This window comes from Bombina bombina, chromosome 3 (assembly GCF_027579735.1).
Source record: "Bombina bombina isolate aBomBom1 chromosome 3, aBomBom1.pri, whole genome shotgun sequence".
In the NCBI taxonomy this organism is placed as follows: domain Eukaryota; kingdom Metazoa; phylum Chordata; class Amphibia; order Anura; family Bombinatoridae; genus Bombina; species Bombina bombina.
The window spans coordinates 323,884,293-323,909,882 of NC_069501.1; the positions used below are offsets into that span (position 1 = coordinate 323,884,293).

General features: G+C 40.0%; 1 protein-coding gene across 1 annotated transcript in view; it reads right to left on the bottom strand.

The window, feature by feature from the left end:
* Positions 1-629: 629 nt before the first annotated feature.
* Positions 630-25,590, bottom strand: part of LOC128652338 (acetylserotonin O-methyltransferase-like) — a 192,227-nt gene continuing 167,266 nt past the window's right edge. The window contains exons 8-9 of the mRNA XM_053705274.1: positions 16,056-16,178; positions 630-861 (exon numbers count right to left, since the gene is read on the bottom strand). Of these exons, the coding sequence (XP_053561249.1) occupies positions 650-861; positions 16,056-16,178 (335 nt within the window). The 3' untranslated portion in view covers positions 630-649. The remainder of the gene's footprint in view (positions 862-16,055; positions 16,179-25,590) is intronic.

Here is a 25,590-nt window from a genome sequence, read left to right on the forward strand (position 1 = left end):
GTACAGGTAGCTTGACACTAACTCTCTTGGTGTGGGTAATTTTATTACCTAATATTGATATTTATTTTACCTGTGTTACTCTACAGCCCTTAACTACACTGCTCCCCCCTACATTTTAGACCTTGTCTCCAGATACTCTCCCTCCCCCTTCACTCTGCTAACAATCTCCTACTCTCCTCCTCTCTTGTTACTTCCTCACATTCCCGTTTACAGGACTTCTCCAGACTGGCCCCCATCTTGTGGAACTCCCTGTCTCGCTCCACAAGACTCTCCCCTAGTTTTAGCAGCTTCAAGCGCTCCCTAAAGACTCTAATATTCAGGGATGCATACAATTAACACTAACCTTTCCAGACTCCATTGTTTTGCCCTTGAACCCCTTAGAATGTAAGCCTATGAGCCTACAACAGTGCAACTCCCGGCAGGACCCTCTACCCATTTGAGCCCTATAAATGTTATCCTGTATACAACTATGTTTATAGTGCTGCAGAATCTGTTGGCGCTCTACAAATACCTGTTAATAATAATAATACATTTATGACTTGGCCTGCATTTTGGTGTTTCCTGATTTACAGAACACATTATTCTATTACAGACTATGTTAAAGGTAATCAAAGCTTTTCAGTCAGAAGTGGGTATGAATAACCATATTTTATTTTATTGCAAGAATGGCTTCACTAAGATTTCCATTGCTTCTAAATCTGATATCTTTAAATCCAACTGCATTAAGAAGTTGTGCGTATTCTTTAGCAGTCCTCTCTCTGCCTTCAGTCAAAATCAACATCAGAAGGTCTAGCATTTGGGCGTGAACAGGTCCACTTCTGTCTTCATTTATGATAGCTTCAGCCATAAGTATTCCACCACCTAATATAATAAAACATCACAGGGCATTTTATTTATTTATATTTAAAGTTGGATAGTTTATTTGTTAAAACAAGAGTACTGTTTTCTTTAAAGGGACATTCCATGATTCAAAAATAGTGTGTAATTAAAAAAAAAATATCTATATTATCAGATTTACCTGCTTCTCTTGGTATCCTTTTTTAACCATAGCTCCTTTTCATAAGAGCATACTGAAGTAAACTCTATATGGTGACAGTGTTTGTGAATGTATAATGCTGCTTCATTTTTCAATCTTTCTTAAAGTGACAGTAAAGTCAAAATTAAATATTCTTGATTCAAATAGAGCACTGGTTTTCAAACCTATCCTCAAGGCTCCCAAAAGTCCAGGTTTTCAGGATTTCCTTGGATGATAGCAGGTAACATAACCATGTTTACTAATCAGCTGATTATTTCACCAGTGCTCCAGTTCAGACATCCTCAAAATGTGACCTGTTAGGGAGGCCTGAGGACAGGTTTGAAAACAACGTTCCAATTTACTTCTATTTCCAAATTTGCTTTGTTCTTTTAGTATCCTTTATTAAAGAGTAAATCTAAGAAGGCGGATAGGAGCTCAGGAGTCTGTATGTATCTTTAGAATTCTATGGCAGCAGTGTTTGCAACTATATAAAAAAATTGCTATAAACAATATTGTAAACACTGCTGCCAGATGGCTAAAGACACTTGCATACTCCCAAACTCACCTAGGATTACTCCTTAACAAAGGATACCAAGAGAACTAGGCAACAGTGATAATAGAAATAAATTGGAAAAGTGCTTAAAATGTAACGCTCTAGCAAGTCCATTTAATTTAAAAAAAAACAATAATAATACAATTTGGTCCAATGCTTAAAAGGGTTTAAATCACCACTGGATGTAGAAAATTCAGATATTTTTATAAACATCATCATTAAATATTAGTAGCCCCTTTTCTACTAATTATTTCAATTATTATATATCATATTTATTTTATAGTTATATTAATTATAATGACTACACATCAAATTAAATGAATATTTAAAGAATTTGGATAATTTCAGTATTAAGGGGTTGAGATGGAAAAACTGTGGTGGTCTGTACAATGACATCTTACAAGCTGTACCACATTACAGTTGTGAAACCAAAGACTGATTTAGTTAATGTGGACCTTTTAATTTGGGTTAGCGCCATTCAAATTGATTGTTTTTATTTTTTTTACTGGTTTTCTACCTGTTTTCCTTTTTTGTTTGAAACATAAAACTTGATTTTGATTTTATTTTGTTACATATATAATACAATTCAATAAAATTATTGTATTTGTCACTGCTAATTCAGATATGCAATTTTATTAGTTCTTGAATCCCTTTCTAAACCTTTCACTTGTTTATGGTGAAAGATAAGCTATATGATCTGTGTCTATATGGTAAAGAAACAAAATTTATGCTTACCTGATAAATTTCTTTCTTTCCGGGCATGGAGAGTCCACAATGTCATACCAATTACTAGTGGGATATTCAACTCCTGGCCAGCAGGAGGAGCAGAGCTGTTAAGTGTCACATCCCTTACCCATAATACCTAGTCTAGTTCTCCAAACAGTCAGCTTCAGAGAATCTAGGTTTGGGTGAAGGAAGGGCCCCTAAAGTAGAAGGTCCTTCCTCAGAGGCAACCTCCAAGGAGGAAGAGATAACAACTTCACTAGATCTGTGAACCAGATCCTGCGAGGCCAAGCAGGAGCTATAAGAATCACAGATGCTCTCTCCTGTTTGATACGAGCAATGACTGATGGAAGGAGTGCAAACTGAGGAAACAGGTATGCCAGACCGAAGTTCCAAGGAACCGCTTAAACGTCGATCAGAGTGGCTTGAGGATCTCTTGATCTTGAACCATACCTTGGAAGCTTGGCATTTCTGCGTGATGCCATCAAATCCAATTCCGACACCCCCCACTTGAGGGTTATCATTGAAAATACCTCCGGATGAAGAGCCCACTCCCCGGGATGAAAAGTCTGCCTGCTCAGAAAATCCGCTTCCCAGTTGTCCACCAGACAATCATGAGACTCCACCCACTGGAGAATGCGGGAAAACTCCTTCATTGCTAACGAACTTTGGGTCCCTCCCTGGTGGTTGATGTATGCCACTGAGGTGATGTTGTCCGATTGAAATCTGATAAACCGGACCAAAGCTATTTGAGCCCAAGCTGTTAACGCATTGTAGATCGCTCTCAACTCTAGAATGTTGATGGGAAGAGAAGACTCCTTCCAAGTCCAAAGACCCTGAGCTCTTAGAGAGCCCAAAACGGCTCCCCAGCCTAACAGGCTGGCATCCATGGTCACAATCACCTAGGAAGGTCTCAGAAAGCATGTTCCCGAGATAGATAATCCTGTGAAGTTCCCCATGAAAGAGTCTCTCGGTGTGGGATCATCTGTCTCAGGAAACATGTTCCGTGAGACAGATAATCCTGTGAAGTCCCCACAAAAGAGAATTTCTCGGTGTTGGCTCCAGAGCTATCCTCTGTGAGAGATCTGAGTGGTCTCCGTTCCAATGACTGAGCATGCATAGTTGTAGGCATATTAGATGGAACCGAGCAAACTGAATGATGTCCATGGAAGCAACCATCAGACCAATTACTTCTATGCATTGAACCACTGACAGACAGAGACTTGCAGTGAATGGCAAGAAGCAAGACGTTTTCATCCGTCAGAAAAATCTTCATTGAAAGAGAATCTATAATTGTTCCTAAGAAACAAACCCTGCTATCTGCTACTAGGGAACTCTTCTCCAGATTCACTTTCCACTTATGGGAATGAAGAATAGACAACAACATCTCTGTATGAGATTTTGTTAGCTAAAAAGATGGCGCTTGAACTAAGATGTCATCAAGATAAGACACCACCGATATCCCCTGAGACCTCACCACCACCAAAAGGGCCCCTAAAACCTTTGTAAAGATTCGAGGAGCCATAGAAAGGCTAAAAGGAAAGGCAACAAACTGAAAATGTTTGTCCAGAAAGGCAAACCACCAGAATTGGTGATGTTCCCTGTGAATGGGGACATGGAGATACACGTCCTTTAGGTCTATGGTCATCATTATTTGACCCTCCTGTACCAGGGGTAGAATGGAACAAATAGTTTCCATTTTGAATAACAGAACCCTGAGGAATTTGTTGAGACACTTTAAGTCTAAAATGGGATGAAACTACAAAGAGATTTGAATAAAATCATTGATCCTGTTCCTCTAATGGAACTGTAACAATCACTCCCAGAGAGGAGAGGTCTTTTATGCAGTTTAAGAAGGCCTCTCTCTTAACCTGGTTCCTTGACAAACTGGACGGAAGAAATCTGCCCCTGGTGAGGCAAGACTTGAATCCTATTTTGTAACCATGGGATACTATTTCCATGGCCCAAGGATCTGGGACATCGCGGATCCGTCTGACAAAAAAAGGAAAGTCTTCCCCCCACCTGATCCATGACTGGATCAGGGGTGAGCTCTTAATGCTGACTTTGATTCAGATGAAGGTTTATTGCCTTATTTTCCCTTATTCCAAGTTTGACTAGACCTCCATGAGGTTCTAGATTGTTTGGGCTTGGAAGAGGAAGAAAACTTTTGTCCCTTGAAATTATGCTTATGTTAGGCCTTAGGTCGACTCTTCTTGTCCTGAGGTAGGAAAGAATCCTTTGCACCGGTAATTTCGAAAATAATTTCTGCCAGACCAGGACCAAATATAGTCTTACCTTTAAAAGGTAAAGACAGAAGCTTGGATTTGGAAGTTACATTTGCAGACCAAGACTAGTGATGTTGCGAACCTAAAATTTTGCGTTCGCGAATGGCGAACGCGAACTTCGGCAAATGTTCGCGAACCGGGCGAACCGCCATTGACTTCAATGGACAGGCGAATTTTAAAACCCACAGGGATCTCTTTCTGGCCCCAATAGTGATGGAAAAGTTGTTTCAAGGGGACTAACACCTGGACTGTGGCATGCCAGAGGGGGATCCATGGCAAGACTCCCATGGAAAATTTCATAGTTGATGCAGAGTCTGGTTTTAAGCCATAAAGGGCATAAATCACCTAACATTCCTAAATTGTTTTGAATAAAGTGATTTAAAACATCAGGTATGATGTTGTATCGATCAGGTAGTGTAAGGGTTACGCCCGCTTCACAGTGACAGACCAAACTCCCTGTTTAACGCACCGCAAACAACCGCAAACAGTCCATTTGCAAAACCACGAGATCGATAGATTTGATAGATAGATACATAGATTACATAGATCAATAGATGCAATATACATTTGATAGATACAAATTACATAGATCAAAAGATGCAATATACATTTGATAGATACGAATTACATAGATCAATAGATGCAATATATATTTGATAGATACGAATTCCATAGATCAATACATGCAATATACATTTGATAGATACGAATTGCATAGATCAATAGATGCAATATACATTTGATAGATACGAATTCCATAGATCAATAGATGCAATATACATTTGATAGATACGAATTGCATAGATCAATAGATGCAATATACATTTGATAGATACGAATTGCATAGATCAATAGATGCAATAAACATTTGATAGATACGATTGATAGTTAGATAGATTTGATAGATAAATAGCTAATTTGAAAGATATATAATTTCCCAGACAGAGAACTACAAAGACGTGCGTTTGGGACCCATGGTAAGGTTACTTCCTTTTGCACAATCGAGTATACCAGTTGTAGAGGTTCTGACCCTGCATTCTGGCTGCACCTCTCCCTGCAAGAGAGATCTGTTACAGAGTCTGTGGGCCTCTATGAAAAGAGCTGGCCTGCCTGAAAGGAGCAGCAAGGCAGATCAAAAGATGCAATATACATTTGATAGGTACGAATAACATAGATCAAAAGATGCAATATACATTTGATCGATACGAATTACAGAGATCAATAGATGCAATATATATTTGATTGATACGATTGATAGTTATATAATTTCCCTGACAGAGTATAACAATAAAACATGCGGTGTGGGACCCATGGTAAGGTTACTTCCTTTTGCACAATCAAGTATACCAGTTGCAGAGGTTCTGACCCTGCATTCTGGCTGCGCCTCTCCCTGCAAGAGAGATCTGTTACAGAGTCTGTGGGCCTTTATGCAAAGAGCTGGCCTGCCTGAAAGGAGCAGCAAGGCAGATCAAAAGATGCAATATACATTTGATAGGTACGAATTACATAGATCAAAAGATGCAATATACATTTGATCGATACGAATTACAGAGATCAATAGATGCAATATATATTTGATTGATACGATTGATAGTTATATAATTTCCCTGACAGAGTATAACAATAAAACATGCGGTCTGGGACCCGTGGTGTGTTAAGCACTAAGTAGTACTATTCTTAGCAGTTTAATACCTGCTACTCCCCCTATCGGGGTAGGTCTATATGGCCTTGATTTTCGGAACAGGGAGATGGAAGAAGATGCTTGGTCTGTCCTCCTACTTCAAATTTGGCCGAAACACAAGTTGCTGTCACAAAACAGTCCGGCCACAAGATCGATAGATTTGATAGATAGATCCATAGATTACATAGATCAATAGATGCAATATACATTTGATAGGTACGAATAACATAGATTAAAAGATGCAATATACATTTGATCGATACGAATTACAGAGATCAAAAGATGCAATATACATTTGATAGATACAAATTACATGGATCAAAAGATGCAATATACATTTGATAGGTACGAATTACATAGATCAAAAGATGCAATATACATTTGATCGATACGAATTACAGAGATCAATAGATGCAATATATATTTGATTGATACGATTGATAGTTATATCATTTCCCTGACAGAGTATAACAATAAAACATGCGGTCTGGGACCCGTGGTGTGTTAAGCACTAAGTAGTACTATTCTTAGCAGTTTAATACCTGTTACTCCCCCTATCGGGGGAGGTCTATATGGCCTTGATTTTCGGAACAGGGAGATGGAAGAAGATGCTTGGTCTGTCCTCCTACTTCAAATTTGGCTGAAACATAAGTTGCTGTCACAAAACAGTCCGGCCACGAGATCGATAGATTTGATAGATAGATCCATAGATTACATAGATCAATAGATGCAATATACATTTGATCGATACGAATTACAGAGATCAAAAGATGCAATATACATTTGATAGATACGAATTACATGGATCAAAAGATGCAATATACATTTGATAGGTACGAATTACATCAATAGATGCAATATACATTTGATAGATACAAATTACATAGATCTATGAATTACATATATTTGATTGATACGATTGATAGTTATATAATTTCCCAGACAGAGTATAACAATAAAACATGTGACCCATGGTAAGGTTACTTCCTTTTGCACAATCAAGTACAGGTTGGGGTCCGGGATTGCCTGATTCTTTCAGGTATACCAGTTTTGAGGTTCTGACCCTGCATTCTGTTACAGAGTCTGTGGGCCTGTAAGCAAAGAGCTGGCCTGCCTGAAAGGAGCAGCAAGGCAGAGGGATCGATTCCTGCCTATAAGAAACCAGAGGGCACGCTACCTGCTGGAAGTGTGCAGTGAGGAAGAGGGATCTATTCCTGCCTAGAAGCAGACAGGCAGAGGGGACGCTACCTGCCTGGGAGCCCACTGAGACCAGCCCAGCTGGGGGAGATACAGCCGCTGGCTTGACCCTGGTCTCAGCCACGATAGCCCTGGTCCCACTATTTGGAGGCATAGGGAGCTATTCCTGCCAAGAAGCAACCTGGCAGGGGGATTTATTCCTGCCTAGAAGCAGACAGGCAGAGGGGACGATACCTGCCAATAAAGAGCTGCAGGTCAGAGAGGACGCTACCTGACTGGGAGTCCACTGAGACCAGCCCAGCTGGGGGAGATACACCCGCTGGCTTGACCCCGGTCTCAGCAACTATATCTCTGGTCCCACTATCCGGTGTCCACCCCTGGGTTTGGACAGAGGAAGGGAGACCCCCTAGTGGAGTACCGCTACATCCGGGAGATGAAAAAAGATGTTTGGACGCCCAGTACAGGTCGTTCTCCTTCAGCCTTTTTATACTTGGGTCCCCGACCCTCATCAGGCACAACAGCATGAAATACCACATATGCCATCCTTTTGCACAATCAAGTACAGGTATGGCATCGATTTTAGGAACCCGGAGATAATTTTTAGGAACCGGGAGATGGAAAAAGATGCTTGGACACCCAGTACAGGTCGTTCTCCTTCAGCCTTTTTATACGAGGGTCCCCGACCCTCAACAGGCACAACAGCATGAAACACCACATATGCCATCCTTTTGCACAATCGAGTACAGGTATGGCATCGATTTTAGGAACCCGGAGATAATTTTTAGGAACCGGGAGATGGAAAAAGATGCTTGGACACCCAGTACAGGTTGTTCTCCTTCAGCCTTTTTATACAAGGGTCCCCGAATCTCAACAGGCACAACAGCATGAAACACCACATATGCCATCCTTTTGCACAATAGAGTACAGGTATGGCATCGATTTTAGGAACCCGGAGATAATTTTTAGGAACCGGGAGATGGAAAAAGATTCTTGGTCGGTCCTCCTACTTCAAATTTGGGGCACTGCGCATGCAATGTACTGTGCCACCAGATATGAGTGGTGTGTTAAGTAGTACTATTCTTAACAGTTTAATCACTGTTATGTGCCTTTTTTTTGGTTTGGGTTTAGTAGCCACAGTGCAGCACCAGAGGCCAGAAAAATTAGGCATGTAACACTGCCTGAAAAATTAGGTATTGTTGCAGCCGCTGCTGTAGCAGCAGCCAGAAAAATTTATGTTTGTTTGACAGTTAGAAAGTGCCCTAAAACATTGCGGCTTGAACCCTAGTTGTTGGCGGGTAAGTCACGCAAGTCATCCGCCATTCAAAGATAAAATACAGCAGCGTGTGTACCATTTGTAGCCCAAGGCAGCTCATCTCATCAGGCCTTTTTTACTCTAATGTATCGCACAATGTCAGTCCCTTCGGGATCCATCCCTCATTCATTTTAATAAAGGTGAGATAATCAAGACTTTTTTGACCTAGGCGACTTCTCTTCTCAGTGACAATACCTCCTGCTGCACTGAAGGTCCTTTCTGACAGGACACTTGAAGCGGGGCAGGCCAGAAGTTCGATTGCAAATTGGGATAGCACCTCCTCAAAAGGACGCATAAGCCTACAGGCATTGCGCATGAGTGTCCAGTAACGTGGCAAAAAAAATCCCCAGCTCCCCAGAGGCTGTCCTAGCACCCCGGTCATACAAATACTCGTTAACAGCTTTTTCTTGTTGTAGCAGGCGGTCGAACATTAGGAGTGTTGAATTCCACCATGTTGGGCTGTCGCAAATCAAGCGCCTCACTGGCAGGTTGTTTTTAGCCGCTGGATATCGGACAAGTGCGCCATGGTCGTGTAGGAACGCCTGAAATGGCCACACACCTTCCTGGCCTGCTTCAGGACGTCCTGTAAGCCTGGGTACTTATGCACAAAGCGTTGTACAATCAGATTACACACATGTGCCATGCACGGCACATGTGTCAACTTGCCTAATTTCAATGCCGCCACCAAATTACTTCCATTGTCAGAAACAACTTTGCCAATCTCCAGTTGGTGCGGAGTCAGCCACTGATCCACCTGTGCGTTCAGGGCGGACAGGAGTGCTGGTGCGGTGTGACTCTCGGCTTTCAGGCAAGTCAACCCCAAGATGGCGTGACACTGCCGTATCCGGGATGTTGAATAGTACCTGGGGAGCTGGGGGGGGTGCCGTTGATGTGGAGCAAGACGCAGCAGCAGAAGAGGACTCAGCCGAGGAAGACGTTATGGAAGAGGATGGAGTAGGAAGAGTAGAGGAGGTAGCAGCAGGCCTGCCTGCAAGTCGTGGCGGTGTCACCAACTCCTCTGCAGAGCCACGCATTCCATGCTTGTTAGCCGTCAGCAGGTTTACCCAATGTGCAGTGTAGGTGATATACCTGCCCTGACCATGCTTTGCAGACCAGCTATCAGTGGTCAGATGGACCCTTGCCCCAACACTGTGTGCCAGACATGCCATTACTTCCTTTCGCACAATCGAGTACAGGTTGGGGATTGCCTTTTGTGAAAAGAAATTTCGGCCGGGTACCTTCCACTGCGGTGTCCCAATAGATACAAATTTTTTGAACGCCTCAGACTCCACCAGCTTGTATGGTAAAAGCTGGCGGGCTAAGAGTTCAGACAAGCCAGCTGTCAGACGCCGGGCAAGGGGGTGACTTTGGGAAATTGGCTTCTTACACTCAAACATGTCCTTGACAGACACCTGACTGTGGACAGATGACCAGGAACTGCTACGTAAGAGAGACTGAGTGGCGGATGGTTGAGAGGGGGGCAAGGAGGACAGCAGTGGTTGACATGGCTGAAGATGCTGGACCAGGAGGAGGATGGCGGCTTTGAGTTTGTGTGCTGCTTCTACTCATGTGTTCATCCCATCAGCGTTTGTGATGTGAGACCATGTGCCTTCGCAAAGCAGTTGTACCTAGGTGGGTGTTGGACTTCCCACGACTCAGTTTCTTTTGGCACAGGTTGCAAATGGCATCGCTGTTGTCAGAGGCAGACACACAAAAAAAAGCCACACTGCTGAGCTCTGCGATGACGGCATTCTGGTGATGGCAACAGCATGCGTTGATTGGCGTGCTGTCTGGCTGACCCCGGGTGCCGATGCATGCTGTCTGACTGTGCCACTAGCTCCTTGAGAAGACCTCCCCTGCTTCCAACTCGTCTCCTCCTCCTCCTCTCTGTCTCCCCATCTGAACTTTCCCCCTCTTCTTCTTCTCTTCTAGCAGGCACCCACGTGACATCCACGGACGCATCATCATCAACCGCTTCACTTGTATCTGACAAATCAACAAAGGAAGCAGCAGCGGGTACAACATCACCATCATCATCACACCGTACGTCCATGTCTGTAATGCTGCCTGACTGAGACATATCACTGTTATCTACATCCTCTGTCAATGATGGTTGCGCATCACTCATTTCTTCCAACTGATGTGTCAATAACTCCTCTGACAGATCAAGTGAAGTGGCTGTGGTGCTAGTGTTGGTGGTGGCAGCAGGCGGGCGAGTGGCACTGGTCACTTGAGAGGTGCCCGCAGCTAAGCTGGAGGTGGATGGTGCGTCAAGGTTAGGAGCGGAAGCTGTAGAAGATTGGGTGTCCTGTGTTAGCCATTCAACTAGGTCCTCCTCAGAACTTTTTTCATTCATGGCACGTGGCCTCTGAACACTGTGCATAGTTGTAGGGTCTAAGGGAATCACAGCACCACGACCACGACGGCACCTGCGGGGTGGCCTGCCTCTGCCTGTCATTTTTTTTTAAATGTACACTTACACTACTATTAAACAAAATATGAGTGGTGGCACTGGGCAAGTGGGCCCAGTATACGCTGTGAGCCTGACACAAAAAAGCAGACTGATGTTTCACAATCAAAAAAGTTTTTTTTTTTAAATGTACACTTACACTAATATTAAACAAGATATAAGTGGTAGCACTGGGCAAGTGGGCACCGTATACGCTGTGAGCCGGACACAAAAAAGCAGACTGATGTTTCACAATCCAAAAAGTTTTTTTTTTTAAATGTACACTTACACTACTATTAAACAAGATATGAGTGGTGGCACTGGGCAAGTGGGCACAGTATGCACTGTGAGCCTGACACAAAAAAGTAGACTTATGTTTCACAGTCAAAAATGTTTATTTTTTAAATATTTAAACTAATGTTACAACAAATATGAGTGGTGCCACTTACTTGGCAAGTGGGCCTAGCACACACGCTGGCAGGCAGGCAAATGCAATAAGATTACAATAGCAGACTGATGTTTCACAGTCCAAACATTTTTTTATTTAAATATTTACACTACTGTTACAACAAATCTGATTGTGGCACTAGTTGGCAAGTGGGCCTGGCACACACGCTGGCAGGCAGGCAACTTCAATTAGATTACACTAGCAGACTGATGTTTCACAGTCAAAATTTTTTTTTTAAATATTTACACTACTGTTATAACAAATATGAGTGGTGGCACCAGTTGGCAAGTGGGCCTGGCACACACGCTGGCAGGCAGGCAGGCAACTTCAATTAGATTACAATAGCAGACTGATGTTCACAGTCAAAAAAGTTTTTTTTATTAAATATTTACACTACTGTTATAACAAATATGAGTGGTGGCACTAGTTGGCAAGTGGGCCTGGCAAACACGCTGGCAGGCAGGCAACTGCAATTAGATTGCACTAGCTGACTGATGTTTCACAGTCAAATTTTTTTTTTTTAAATATTTACACTACTGTTACAACAAATATGAGTGGTGCCACTAACTTGGCAAGTGGGCCTGGCACACACGCTGGCAGGCAGGCAACTGCAATTCAATTGCACTAGCAGACTGATGATTCACAGTCAAAAATGTTTTTATTTCAAATAATTACACGACTGTTACAACAAATATGAGTGGTGCCACTAACTTGGCAAGTGGGCCTGGCACACACGCTGGCAGACAGGCAAATACAATTAGATTACACTAACAGACTGATGTTTCACAGTCAAAAAAGTTTTTATTTAAAATATTTACACTACTGTTATAACAAATATGATTTGTGGCACTAGTTGGAAAGTGGGCCTGGCACACATTCTGGCAGACAGGCAACTGCAATTAAATAACACTAGCAGACTGTTGTAAAAGTTTTTTTAAAAAAAAGTTACACTAATGTTACACCAGATATGAGTAGTGGCACTGAGGATGGAAGTAGGCACAGTATATGCTGGGAGCCTGACACACAGGCTGGCACTAGTGGCAGGCTGGCCTGGCAACTAAAATTAAATAACACTAGAAGACTGATGTAAAAAATGTTTTAAAAAAAAAGATACACTAATGTTACACCAGATAGAAGTGGTGGCACTGAGGATGGAAGTAGGCACAGTATATGCTGGGAGCCTGACACACAGGCTGGCACTAGTGGCAGGCTGGCCTGGCAACTGCAATTAAATAACACTAGCAGACTGATGTAAAAGTTTTTTTTTACAAAATTTAAACTAATGTTACACCAGATAGGAGTGGTGGCACTGAGAATGGAAGTAGGCACAGTATATACTGGCAGCCTGAAACATAGGCTGGCACTAGTGGCACGCTGGCCTGGCAACTAAAATTAAATAACAATAGCAGACTGATGTAAAAGTTTTTTTTTAAAAAAATTACACTAATTTTACACCAGATATAAGTGGTGGAAAACAGAGCAATTAGGCACAGTATATGCTGTGGGCCTGAAAAATAGGCCTGAGGGAAAATTAAATTAGATTAAACTAGCAAAATGAGGCTGGCACTAGTGGGACGCTGGTCTGGCAACTAAAATTAAATAACAATAGCAGACTGATGTAAAAGTTTTTTTTTTTTTAAATTTACACTAATGTTCCCTTAGGCCCTTACAGAGGCTGGCACTAGTGGCACACTGGCCTGGCAACTAAAATTAAATAACAATAGCAGACTGATGTAAAAGTTTTTTTTTTAAAAAAAATTTACACTAATGTTCCCTTAGGCCCTTACACAGGCTGGCACTAGTGGCACACTGGCCTGGCAACTAAAATTAAATAACAATAGCAGACTGATGTAAAAGTTTTTTTTTTTTAAATTTACACTAATGTTCCCTTAGGCCCTTACACAGGCTGGCACTAGTGGCACGCTGGCCTGGGAACTAAAATTAAATAACAATAGCAGACTGATGTAAAAAATTTTTTTTTTAAATTTACACTAATGTTCCCTTAGGCCCTTACACAGGCTGGCACTAGTGGCATGCTGGCCTTGCAACTAAAATTAAATAACAATAGCAGACTGATGTAAAAGTTTTTTTTTTTAAATTTACACTAATGTTAACCAGATATCAGTGGTGGCACAGAAGAATTAATCACAGTATATGCTGTGAGCCTCACACACAGGCTGACAGGCAGGCAAATGCAAATAAAATTACCAAAAAAAAAAAAAAAAGACTGAAGTTCTAGCCCTAAAAAGGGCATTTTGGGCTGAAGTTCTAGCCCTAAAAAGGGCTTTTTGGGGTGCTGTCCTTACAGCAGAGATTAGATGAGTCCTTCAGGACTGTAGTGGACACTGAATACACTAGCCTAGCTATCTATTTCCCTATAAAATCACCAGCAGCAGCACTAAACCTCCTCTCACTAAGAATGCAGGATCGTAATGAATCTAAAATGACTGCTGCCCAGGAGCTGGGAGGGTCTGGGAGGGAGTGTCTGCTGCTGATTGGCTGAAATGTGTCTGCAGACTGTGAGATACAGGGTTAAAGTTTCCTCAATGATGACGAATATGTTCACCCGCAACGGCGAACGCGAACAAGCTAAGATCGCCGGGAACTGTTCTCCGGCGAACAGTTCGCGACATCACTAACCAAGACTTTTACCAGAGAGCTCTGTGAGCTAGAACTGCAAGTCTGTAGTCGTAGAAAGGGATAGTCACTAATTCCTACCAGGGATCCTTGACCCTTAAACACTCCTATAGCAAAGTGTCACAGAGGTATTAACCCCTGAAAATGCTGACCTCCCATCTGGAAGGCAAAATCACTTACCTGTTCTGGTTGTGGGGTAGTACCAACTTCTAGGTGTGACAGATTACCATATCTATCAGGGACCTGTAAAGAAAGAAAAAGCAGAGTAACCAACCCTGGTTTTCTATAATAGGGTAGCACTAATGTTAGAAGACCACCTTGCCATCTTCTAACTGCTAAAAGCCACTATTATTCTTACTAAAGAGATTTACATGAACACAGCAAAACCCCAATCTTTGCTTGCAGGAAAAAGTACCCATTAAAGGATTAATATCTTCAGACAACATCTTTGCACATCCTCCCGATGACAGAGGCAAAGAATGACTGGGGATTATGGGTAAGGGAAGTGACACTTAACACCTCTGCTTGGTGCTCTTTGCCTCCTCCTGCTGGCCAGGAGTTAAATATCCCACTAGTAATTGGAATGAAATTGTGGACTCTTCATGCCATAGGAAAGAAATCCCGTTTATCATATGGTAACGAAAAATATTTGAAACAATATATAGAGGTGCGCGAAGATCAAAAGAAATGGGGCAAGCCTCTCCTGGTTGGAGCCTCCCTAATGGTTCCAGAAAAAAGGTTAGAACAAGTGTAGGTAGGAGGAGGATGCTAAAAGCAATCCCCTACAGTGGTATTAAAAAAGTCAATACAGCATGAATGTGTAAAATACAAGTTATTAAAAAAGATGTGGGATGTCTCCCAAAGCAACGGCTGCAGTCCATTATCTTAAAAGTATATTGGACTTATAACAGAATAAAAGTTATCTTATGTGACTATTAATAGCTAATGTGTACATAAAAACATTCACAGGCTATGCTCTGTGCAAACCAATAACCACCTATTTGGATAGTAGGACAGATCAAATATTCCGTAGGACAGAAAGTCTCATACTAGTGTGAAAATGTCTCTTATTTTGTGTCCACAATATTGTGCAAATAGCAAGAACTAAAATCCAAACAGAGGACAATCCACAAGATAATCAGTGATACTCACAGGGTTCTCATGCTTCAGGGTTAGCTGTTTATGTAAATGCAATGAGCGTACCAAGCCGTTCTCATAGCTAGATTGTTCACTTCCAATTTACCTCAGTGTTCTCACATCCACAGAGCCGATCACGTGATGAGTCATCATGTGATTTAATTGGTTCCCAGCCGGCTGAGGAGCCTGTGAGTATCACTGATTATCTTGTGGATTGTCCTCCGTTTGAATTTCGATTCTTGCTATTTGCACAATATTGTGGACAAAAAATAAGAGACATTTTAACACTAGTATGAGACTTTCTGTCCTACGGAATATTTGATCTGTCCTACGATGCCAATAGGTGGTTATTGGTTTGCACAGAGCAAAGCCTGTGAATGTTTTTATGTACACATTAGCTATTCATTAACTTTTATTCTGTTATAAGTCCAATATACTTTTAAGATAATGGACTGCAGCTGTTGCTTTGGGAGATGCCAAACATCTGATTTAATATCTTAATAAATTGTATTTTACACATTCAAGCTGTATTGACTTTTTTAGTACCACTCTAGGGGATTGCTTTTAGCGCCCTCCTACATACCCTTGTTCTAACAAAAAATATTTACCATAACGTACCTGGTTTGCAGATATTATAAATTTTTCTTAGCAGATGTAGACATTTATCTTCAGCCCAGTCATGAATTATATATCCAAGGATAAAGAGATCAGCTTCTGGGATAGGATCCTTAAAAAAGTCACCTAAAAATAAGAAATAAGTCATACAAGTGACAAAAGTCCAGGTTTTGAACTATTTTATGACTGAACTATATTCGCTGGGGTCAATGTTATTTTTAAGAGCTACTACAAAAGTCTGGGGTCATGTTTCCTAATAAAAATAAAAGATTCTCTTAAGTCATGAGAAGACAGGTGGTTTGATTTTAAGATGGCAGAACATGGCACTGCTAAAAGTATTTATTTTTTTAAATACCAATTTATTTTTGAAGGTTTTAAGTTCTGGCTTAATTTTAATTAACTTGTAATTACAACTACTTCAATTAACTATTTTTTATTTATTATAAATACGGGACACATTGGGCCAGATTATTAGGGGCACACTATTTAGCGTTTTTGGGGTTTGGGGGCAGGTTACAAGTTGAAAGTGAAAGTTTTTTAAGAGGTTAAACGTGTTTCTCCTTACATGCAAACCTAATACCTGAAATATTCGCCCAGGAAAAACTTTTACTGTTAGAGAGGCCTCTTTGTGCTCCTGTCTTCTTTTTTCTTTTAATAAATATATTAACCCCTAAACCGCTGCACTCTCGCCTCGAAAACACTAGTTACATTTTATTAACCCATAATCTGCCAACCCTAACATCGCTGACACCTACCTACATTTATCAACACCTAATCTGCCGCCCCCAACGTCGCCGACACCATACTAAGGCCTAGATTTAGAGTTCGGCGGTAGCCGTCAAAACCAGCGTTAGAGGCTCCTAACGCTGGTTTTGGGCGCCCGCTGGTATTTGGAGTCAGTGATTAAAGGGTCTAACGCTCACTTTACAGCCGCGACTTTTCCATACCGCAGATCCCCCTACGCCATTTGCGTAGCCTATCTTTTCAATGGGATCTTCCTAACGCCGGTATTTAGAGTCGTTTCTGCAGTGAGCGTTAGAGCTCTAACGACAAGATTCCAGCCGCCTGAAAATAGCAGGAGTTAAGAGCTTTCTGGCTAACGCCGGTTTATAAAGCTCTTAACTACTGTACCCTAAAGTACACTAACACCCATAAACTACCTATGTACCCCTAAACCGAGCTCCCCCCACATCGCCGCCACTCGATTAAAATTTTTAACCCCTAATCTGCCGACCGCCACCTACGTTATACTTATGTACCCCTAATCTGCTGCCCCTAACACCGCCGACCCCTGTATTATATCTATTAACCCCTAACTTGCCCCCCACAACGTCGCCGCAAGCTACTTAAAATAATTAACCCCTAATCTTCCGACCGCAAATCGCCGCCACCTACGTTATCCCTATGTACCCCTAATCTGCTACCCCTAACATCGCCGACCCCTATGTTATATTTATTAACCCCTAATCTGCCCCCCACAACGTCGCCGACACCTACCTACACTTATTAACCCCTAATCTGCCGACCGGAGCTCACCGCTATTCTAATAAATGGATTAAACCCTAAAGCTAAGTCTAACCCTAACACTAACACCCCCCTAAGTTAAATATAATTTTTATCTAACGAAATAAATTAACTCTTATTAAATACATGATTCCTATTTAAAGCTAAATACTTACCTGTAAAATAAATCCTAATATAGCTACAATATAAATTATAATTATATTATAGCTATTTTAGGATTAATATTTATTTTACAGGCAACTTTGTAATTATTTTAACCAGGTACAATAGCTATTAAATAGTTAAGAACTATTTAATAGTTACCTAGTTAAAATAATAACAAATTTACCTGTAAAATAAATCATAACCTAAGATATAATTAAACCTAACACTACCCTATCAATAAAATAATTAAATAAACTACCTACAATTACCTACAATTAACCTAACACTACACTATCAATAAATTAATTAAACACAATTGCTACAAATAAATAAAATTAAATAAACTATCTAAAGTACAAAAAATAAAAAAGAACTAAGTTACAGAAAATAATAAAATATTTACAAACATAATAAAAATATTACAACAATTTTAAACTAATTACACCTACTCTAAGCCCCCTAATAAAATAACAAAGCCCCCCAAAATAAAAAATTCCCTACCCTATTCTAAAATACAAATATTACAAGCTCTTTTACCTTACCAGCCCTGAACAGGGCCCTTTGCGGGGCATGCCCCAAGAATTTCAGCTCTTTTGCCTGTAAAAAAAAACATACAATACCCCCCCCCAACATTACAACCCACCACCCACATACCCCTAATCTAACCCAAACCCCCCTTAAATAAACCTAACACTACCCCCCTGATGATCTTCCTACCTTGTCTTCACCATGCCAGGTTCACCGATCCGTCCTGGCTCCAAGATCTTCATCCAACCCAAGCGTGGGCTAGACATCCACTGAAGAAGTCCAGAAGAGGGTCCAAAGTCTTCCTCCTATCCGGCAAGAAGAGGACATCCGGACCGGCAAACATCTTCTCCAAGCGGCATCTTCTATCTTCTTCCATCCGATGACGACCGGCTCCATCTTGAAGACCTCCAGCGCGGATCCATCCTCTTCTTCCGACGACTAGACGACGAATGACGGTTCCTTTAAGGGACGTCATCCAAGATGGCGTCCCTCGAATTCCGATTGGCTGATAGGATTCTATCAGCCAATCGGAATTAAGGTAGGAATTTTCTGATTGGCTGATGGAATCAGCCAATCAGAATATAGTTCAATCCGATTGGCTGATCCAATCAGCCAATCAGATTGAGCTCGCATTCTATTGGCTGTTCCGATCAGCCAATAGAATGCGAGCTCAATCTGATTGGCTGATTGGATCAGCCAATCGGATTGAACTATATTCTGATTGGCTGATTCCATCAGCCAATCAGAAAATTCCTACCTTAATTCCGATTGGCTGATAGAATCCTATCAGCCAATCGGAATTCGAGGGACGCCATCTTGGATGACGTCCCTTAAAGGAACCGTCATTCGTCGTCTAGTCGTCGGAAGAAGAGGATGGATCCGCGCTGGAGGTCTTCAAGATGGAGCCGGTCGTCATCGGATGGAAGAAGATAGAAGATGCCGCTTGGAGAAGATGTTTGCCGGTCCGGATGTCCTCTTCTTGCCGGATAGGAGGAAGACTTTGGACCCTCTTCTGGACTTCTTCAGTGGATGTCTAGCCCACGCTTGGGTTGGATGAAGATCTTGGAGCCAGGACGGATCGGTGAACCTGGCATGGTGAAGACAAGGTAGGAAGATCATCAGGGGGGTAGTGTTAGGTTTATTTAAGGGGGGTTTGGGTTAGATTAGGGGTATGTGGGTGGTGGGTTGTAATGTTGGGGGGGGGGTATTGTATGTTTTTTTTTACAGGCAAAAGAGCTGAAATTCTTGGGGCATGCCCCGCAAAGGGCCCTGTTCAGGGCTGGTAAGGTAAAAGAGCTTGTAATATTTGTATTTTAGAATAGGGTAGGGAATTTTTTATTTTGGGGGGCTTTGTTATTTTATTAGGGGGCTTAGAGTAGGTGTAATTAGTTTAAAATTGTTGTAATATTTTTCTTATGTTTGTAAATATTTTATTATTTTCTGTAACTTAGTTCTTTTTTATTTTTTGTACTTTAGATAGTTTATTTAATTTTATTTATTTGTAGCAATTGTGTTTAATTAATTTATTGATAGTGTAGTGTTAGGTTAATTGTAGGTAATTGTAGGTAGTTTATTTAATTATTTTATTGATAGGGTAGTGTTAGGTTTAATTATATCTTAGGTTATGATTTATTTTACAGGTAAATTTGTTATTATTTTAACTAGGTAACTATTAAATAGTTCTTAACTATTTAATAGCTATTGTACCTGGTTAAAATAATTACAAAGTTGCCTGTAAAATAAATATTAATCCTAAAATAGCTATAATATAATTATAATTTATATTGTAGCTATATTAGGATTTATTTTACAGGTAAGTATTTAGCTTTAAATAGGAATCATTTATTTAATAAGAGTTAATTTATTTTGTTAGATAAAAATTATATTTAACTTAGGGGGGTGTTAGTGTTAGGGTTAGACTTAGCTTTAGGGGTTAATCCATTTATTAGAATAGCGGTGAGCTCCGGTCGGCAGATTAGGGGTTAATAATTGAAGGTAGGTGTCGGCGATGTTAGGGAGGGCAGATTAGGGGTTAATACTATTTATGATAGGGTTAGTGAGGCGGATTAGGGGTTAATAACTTTATTATAGTAGCGGTGCGGTCCGCTCGGCAGATTAGGGGTTAATAAGTGTAGGCAGGTGTCGGCGACGATGTGGGGGGCAGATTAGGGGTTAATAAATATAACATAGGGGTCGGCGATGTTAGGGCAGCAGATTAGGGGTACATAGGGATAACGTAGGTGGCGGCGGTTTACGGAGCGGCAGATTAGGGGTTAAAAGTGTAATGCAGGGGTCAGCGATAGCGGGGGCGGCAGATTAGGAGTTAATAAGTGTAAGGTTAGGGGTGTTTAGACTCGGGGTACATGTTAGGGTGTTAGGTGCAGACTTAGGAGGTGTTTCCCCATAGGAAACAATGGGGCTGCGTTAGGAGCTGAACGCTGCTTTTTTGCAGGTGTTAGGTTTTTTTTCAGCTCAAACAGCCCCATTGTTTCCTATGGGAGAATCGTGCACGAGCACGTTTTTGATGCCGGCCGCGTCCGTAAGCAACTCTGGTATCGAGAGTTGCATTTGCGGTATAAATGCTCTACGCTCCTTTTTTGGAGCCTAACGCAGCATTTGTTTGAACTCTCGATACCAGAGTTAAATTTATGGTGCGGCCAGAAAAAAACCCGCGGAGCGTTAACAGCCCTTTTACCGCCGAACTCTAAATCTAGGCCTAAATGTATTAACCCCTAAACCTAAGTCTAACCCTGACACCCCCTTAACTTAAATATAATTTAAATAAATCTAAATAAAATTACTGTTATTAACTACATTATTCCTACTTAAAATTAAATACTTACCTATAAAATAAACCCTAAAATAACTACAATATAACAAATTTTTACATTGTAGCTAGCTTAGGGTTTATTTTTATTTTACAGGCAACTTTGTATTTTTTTTTTTTTTTTATTGACAGAAGAACAATACAGTTGTCGTCCAGCATATTACTAAAGCAAGTAGGTATTAACATGTTAGATCTAGCAGCTAAAAAAGACTTCATATTTTCTTTATACATATGGTTTCCTAAGTAAATATTATCTATACAGGTCATGTCTAGTATTTGCATATATGGAATACAATTGCACACTGATGTACTGAATATATAAATGGTTTATAGAGGGTATATTAATCCCTATCTGAACCAAATGTTCCATTCTCTGCAGAAAGCGCATAAACTGATAGAAAATCTGATAGAAAAACATTGGTCCCAATAACCTAAATTGATCTCACAAAACAATACATAAATATGATTCTTCAAATTATATTTAAGAAGAGACTCATGATGGGAGTTACAAATAGGGTTTAGATGGATCATTGTTGGTGGGAACTGTTAAGACACAAAATATAAAAAGCCTTAAATGCTCTGGATGATTATGTCAAAGGGGTATTGAGTTCATGACTAATAAGGGTAAGGGTGCAAATAGATAAGCTAGCTAGATTTATAATAAATATGAAGAAACTTACTTCATATAGTGGCAAAATTTAAAATTTAAAACTGTAGCAAATGGGGGTACCGAGTGCAAGCGGCGTAGTGTGAACGTGTAAAGGGTACTAAGTATATACACATATTATACACATAAATATATATGTACTGTATATATTCATATACATATATATTTACAGGTAACACAGAGTTCCCTTAGACCGCAATGTAGAGGCACCTGCAACGTTTAGCCTTAAAAAGTGCCTAGTGCAGTTGTTTTTTATTTAAAAAAATGCAACATTTTTTTAAATAAAAAACTATAATACCCTCTATTTTAAGGACATTTGGGACACTTTTATAAAATTAACCAGACATATAATAGCTGGTTATTTATTACCTGCCCGCAAACAGGCAACTTTGCCTATATGCAGACATGCAATAAATTGGCACTCCACTTGTAATCTAGCCCTTAATCTGATCAGATCCTTCCTGTTTGCTTTACAAAAACAAATCACCCTCCTTTACAGAAATTTGGATAAAAATAAATAATGGTAATTTCCCAATTTGCTGGCTAAGAGACTAGATCAGGAATCCAAAGTGGGTATGGGAGGAGAGATTCATTTTTTTTTAATTTAAATTTTTTTTTGTTACCGCTATCCCTAGGGTTGATGGATAAAGAGATATTAAGCTTACTTTTAGTATAATATGCATCTACGAGGACAGGTCTATTTTAGGGGAAGATGATTTTTAACTCAGAATGATCTCGTATATACTATAATAAGATCAGAGTTATATGAGAGCAAATTTCCAAGTAAGAAAGTTTGTGAAGAAAAAGTGAGAAAAGGTTTATTGTAAATAAGCAGATGATGGCATCATTTTTTTCCCCTCTCTCTTCTTTCTTTCTTTTCTCATTTTTCTCTCTTCTCTTCTACTTCTGAAAACTAGGTGATATAAATTTGTTCTAGACTTTAATTAATTTTCAAATTACGTTTGACCATGGGATTTAATATATCATTGATGTCTAGATAATATGAAAAGAAGATTTACTTTATTGATGTGTCTGCTAATAGTATTTTTTTTTTGTTCGTCCAATGTATTATTATAGTATTATCTCTGTCTTAAGGAGCAATCGGGTAGATTACGAGTTTTGCACTAAACAGGGTACGAAACTAACACCAAAAAAGTTGCGTTATTTTACTCTTCATAGCGCTGCCATTATGAGTTACTGAAAAGCCTCCTTGTGCTTGCGATATGGTGGCGTTAAGCTCCATACCGCACAAAATCCAAGGACTGCTTTGACATGCTCATGCACGCTTTCCCCATAGACATCAATGAGGAGAGAGTGTTAGAAAAAAACACCTGAAGTGCGGAATGAAAAATCACTGTAACGTAACCCCATTGATGTCTATGGGGAAAAAAAGTTTTGTTTAATTCTAACACTCTAACATAAACCCCAAGTCTAAGCACCCCTAATCTGCTGCCCCAGACATCGCCGACACTTAAATAAAGTTATTAACCCATAATCTGCCGCTCCCAACATTGTCAATACTAATAAAAGCTATTAACCCCTGATCTGCCGCTCCCCGACATCGCCGCCACTATAATAAAGTGATTAACCCCTATGCTGCCACTCCCCGACATCGTCAACACTATAATAAAGCTATTAACCCCTAATCCGCCACTTCCTGACATTACCGACACTATAATAAAGCTATTAACCCCTAAACCTCCGGCCTCCCACATTGCCGACAGTAAATAAACCTATTAACCCCTAAACTTCCAGCCTCCCACATTGCCTCTACTAAATAAACCTTTTAACCCCCTAAACCTCTGGCACCCCACATCACCGCTACTAAATAAACCTATTAACCCCTAAACCCCCAGTTTAAGATATAACTATCTTAAAATAAATAAAAACTTAACTGTGAAATAAAAAAAAACTAAATTTAAACGATGGGGTCAATTTTAATGTGCGAGCGGACATTATACGATGTAGCGTATCATGTCCGCCGCACAATTTAAAAAAAAAAAAACTAACACTACGAAAAAAATTAAAAAAATATAAAATTACAAAAAATAATAAACACTAAATTACATAAAATAAAAAACACTAAGCTTACAAAAAATAATAAACTAAATTATCAAAAATAAAAACAATTACACCTAATCTAATAGCCCTATAAAAATAAAAAGCTCCCACAAAATAAAAACACCCCCTAGCCTTCAATAATCTACCAATAGCCCTTAAAAGGGCCTTTTGTAGGGCATTGCCTTAAGTTAAACAGTTCTTTTACCTGTAAAAAAAATAGAAAGTCCCCCAACAGTAAAAGCCATCACCCAACCAACCCCCCAAAATAAAAAAAACTAACTCTAAAAGAAACTAAGCTATCCGTTGCCCCTAAAGGGACATTTGTATGGGCATTGCCCTTAAAAGGGCATTCAATTCTTTTTCATTGCCCTTAAAGAGCATTCAGCTATTTTAAAAAAGCCCAAAGCCCTAATCTAAAAAAAGAAACACCCAAAAAACTGGAAAAAAAAATAACACTAACCCCAGAATATCTACTCACGGTTCCTGAATTCCGGACATCAATCTCCATCCAGGCGGCGAGAAGTCTCCATCCAGGCAGCGAGAAGTCTTCATCCAGTTGGCGATATCTTCATCTATCCCAGGGGCGTCTTCTATCTTAATCCCGGTGGCACGGAGCGGAGCCATCCTGGAAGCCAAAGACATCCTGCGCGGAGCGTCCTCTTCATATGGTCACCGCCGTACACTGAAGCTGAATGCAAGGTAGCTGATTCAAAATGGCATACCTTGCATTCCTATTGGCTGATTTGATTCTTCAAATTCAAATCAGCCAATAAAATGAGAGCTTCTGAAATCCTATTGACTGTTCAAATCAGCCAATAGGATGAGAGCGTCTTAAAAATCCTATTGGTTGTTTTTGATGGCTCCATCCAGGGCTGAAGATAGAAGACGCCCCCGGGATGAATGAAGATATCGCCGCCTAGATGAAGACTTTTCACTGCCTGGATGGAGAAGGATGTCCAGGTTAGTGTTAGGTGTTTATTTATTTTTTTCATTTTTGTGGGTGTTTTTTTTTAGATTAGGGCTTTGGTCTTTTTTAAAAGAGCTGAATGCCCTTTTAAGGGCAATGAAAAAAGAGCTGAATGCCCTTTTAAGGGCAATGCCCATACAAATGCCCCTTTAGGGACAAAGGGTAGCTTAAGTTTTTTTAGAGCTATTTTTTTTTATTTTGGGGGGTTGGTTGTGTGGGGGTTTTTACTGTTGAGGGGACTTTGTATTTTTTTTACAGGTAAGAGGTGTTTAACTTAGGGCAATGCCCTACAAAAGGCTATTAGATTAGGTGTAATTGTTTTTATTTTTGATAATTTTGTTTATTAGTTTTTGTAAGCTTAGTGTCTTTTATTATTTGGAATTTAGTGTTTATTATTTTTTGTAATTTTAGATTTTTTTATTTTTTTTTAGTGTTAGTTTTTTTTAAAATTTGTAATATAGATTTTTTAATTGGTAGTATTTTTTTATTTTATTAGAATAGTAATGTTAGGTTAATTTATAGTTTAATGTTAGGTTTATTTTTATTTCACAGGTAAGTTTTTATTTATTTTCAGATAGTTATATTGTAATTTAAAGTTAGGCGTGTTAAGTTTAGGGGTTAATAGTTTATTTTAGTGTTTTGCGATGTGGGGGGCCAGCAGTTTAGAGGTTAATGTCTAAAGATGTATATGTATGTATATATATGTGTGTGTGTTTATATATGTGTACATACTTATTTATGTATTTATATGTGTATATATGTATTTACAAACATATATACATGTATAATCACATAAATACATACAGGTATGTACACACAT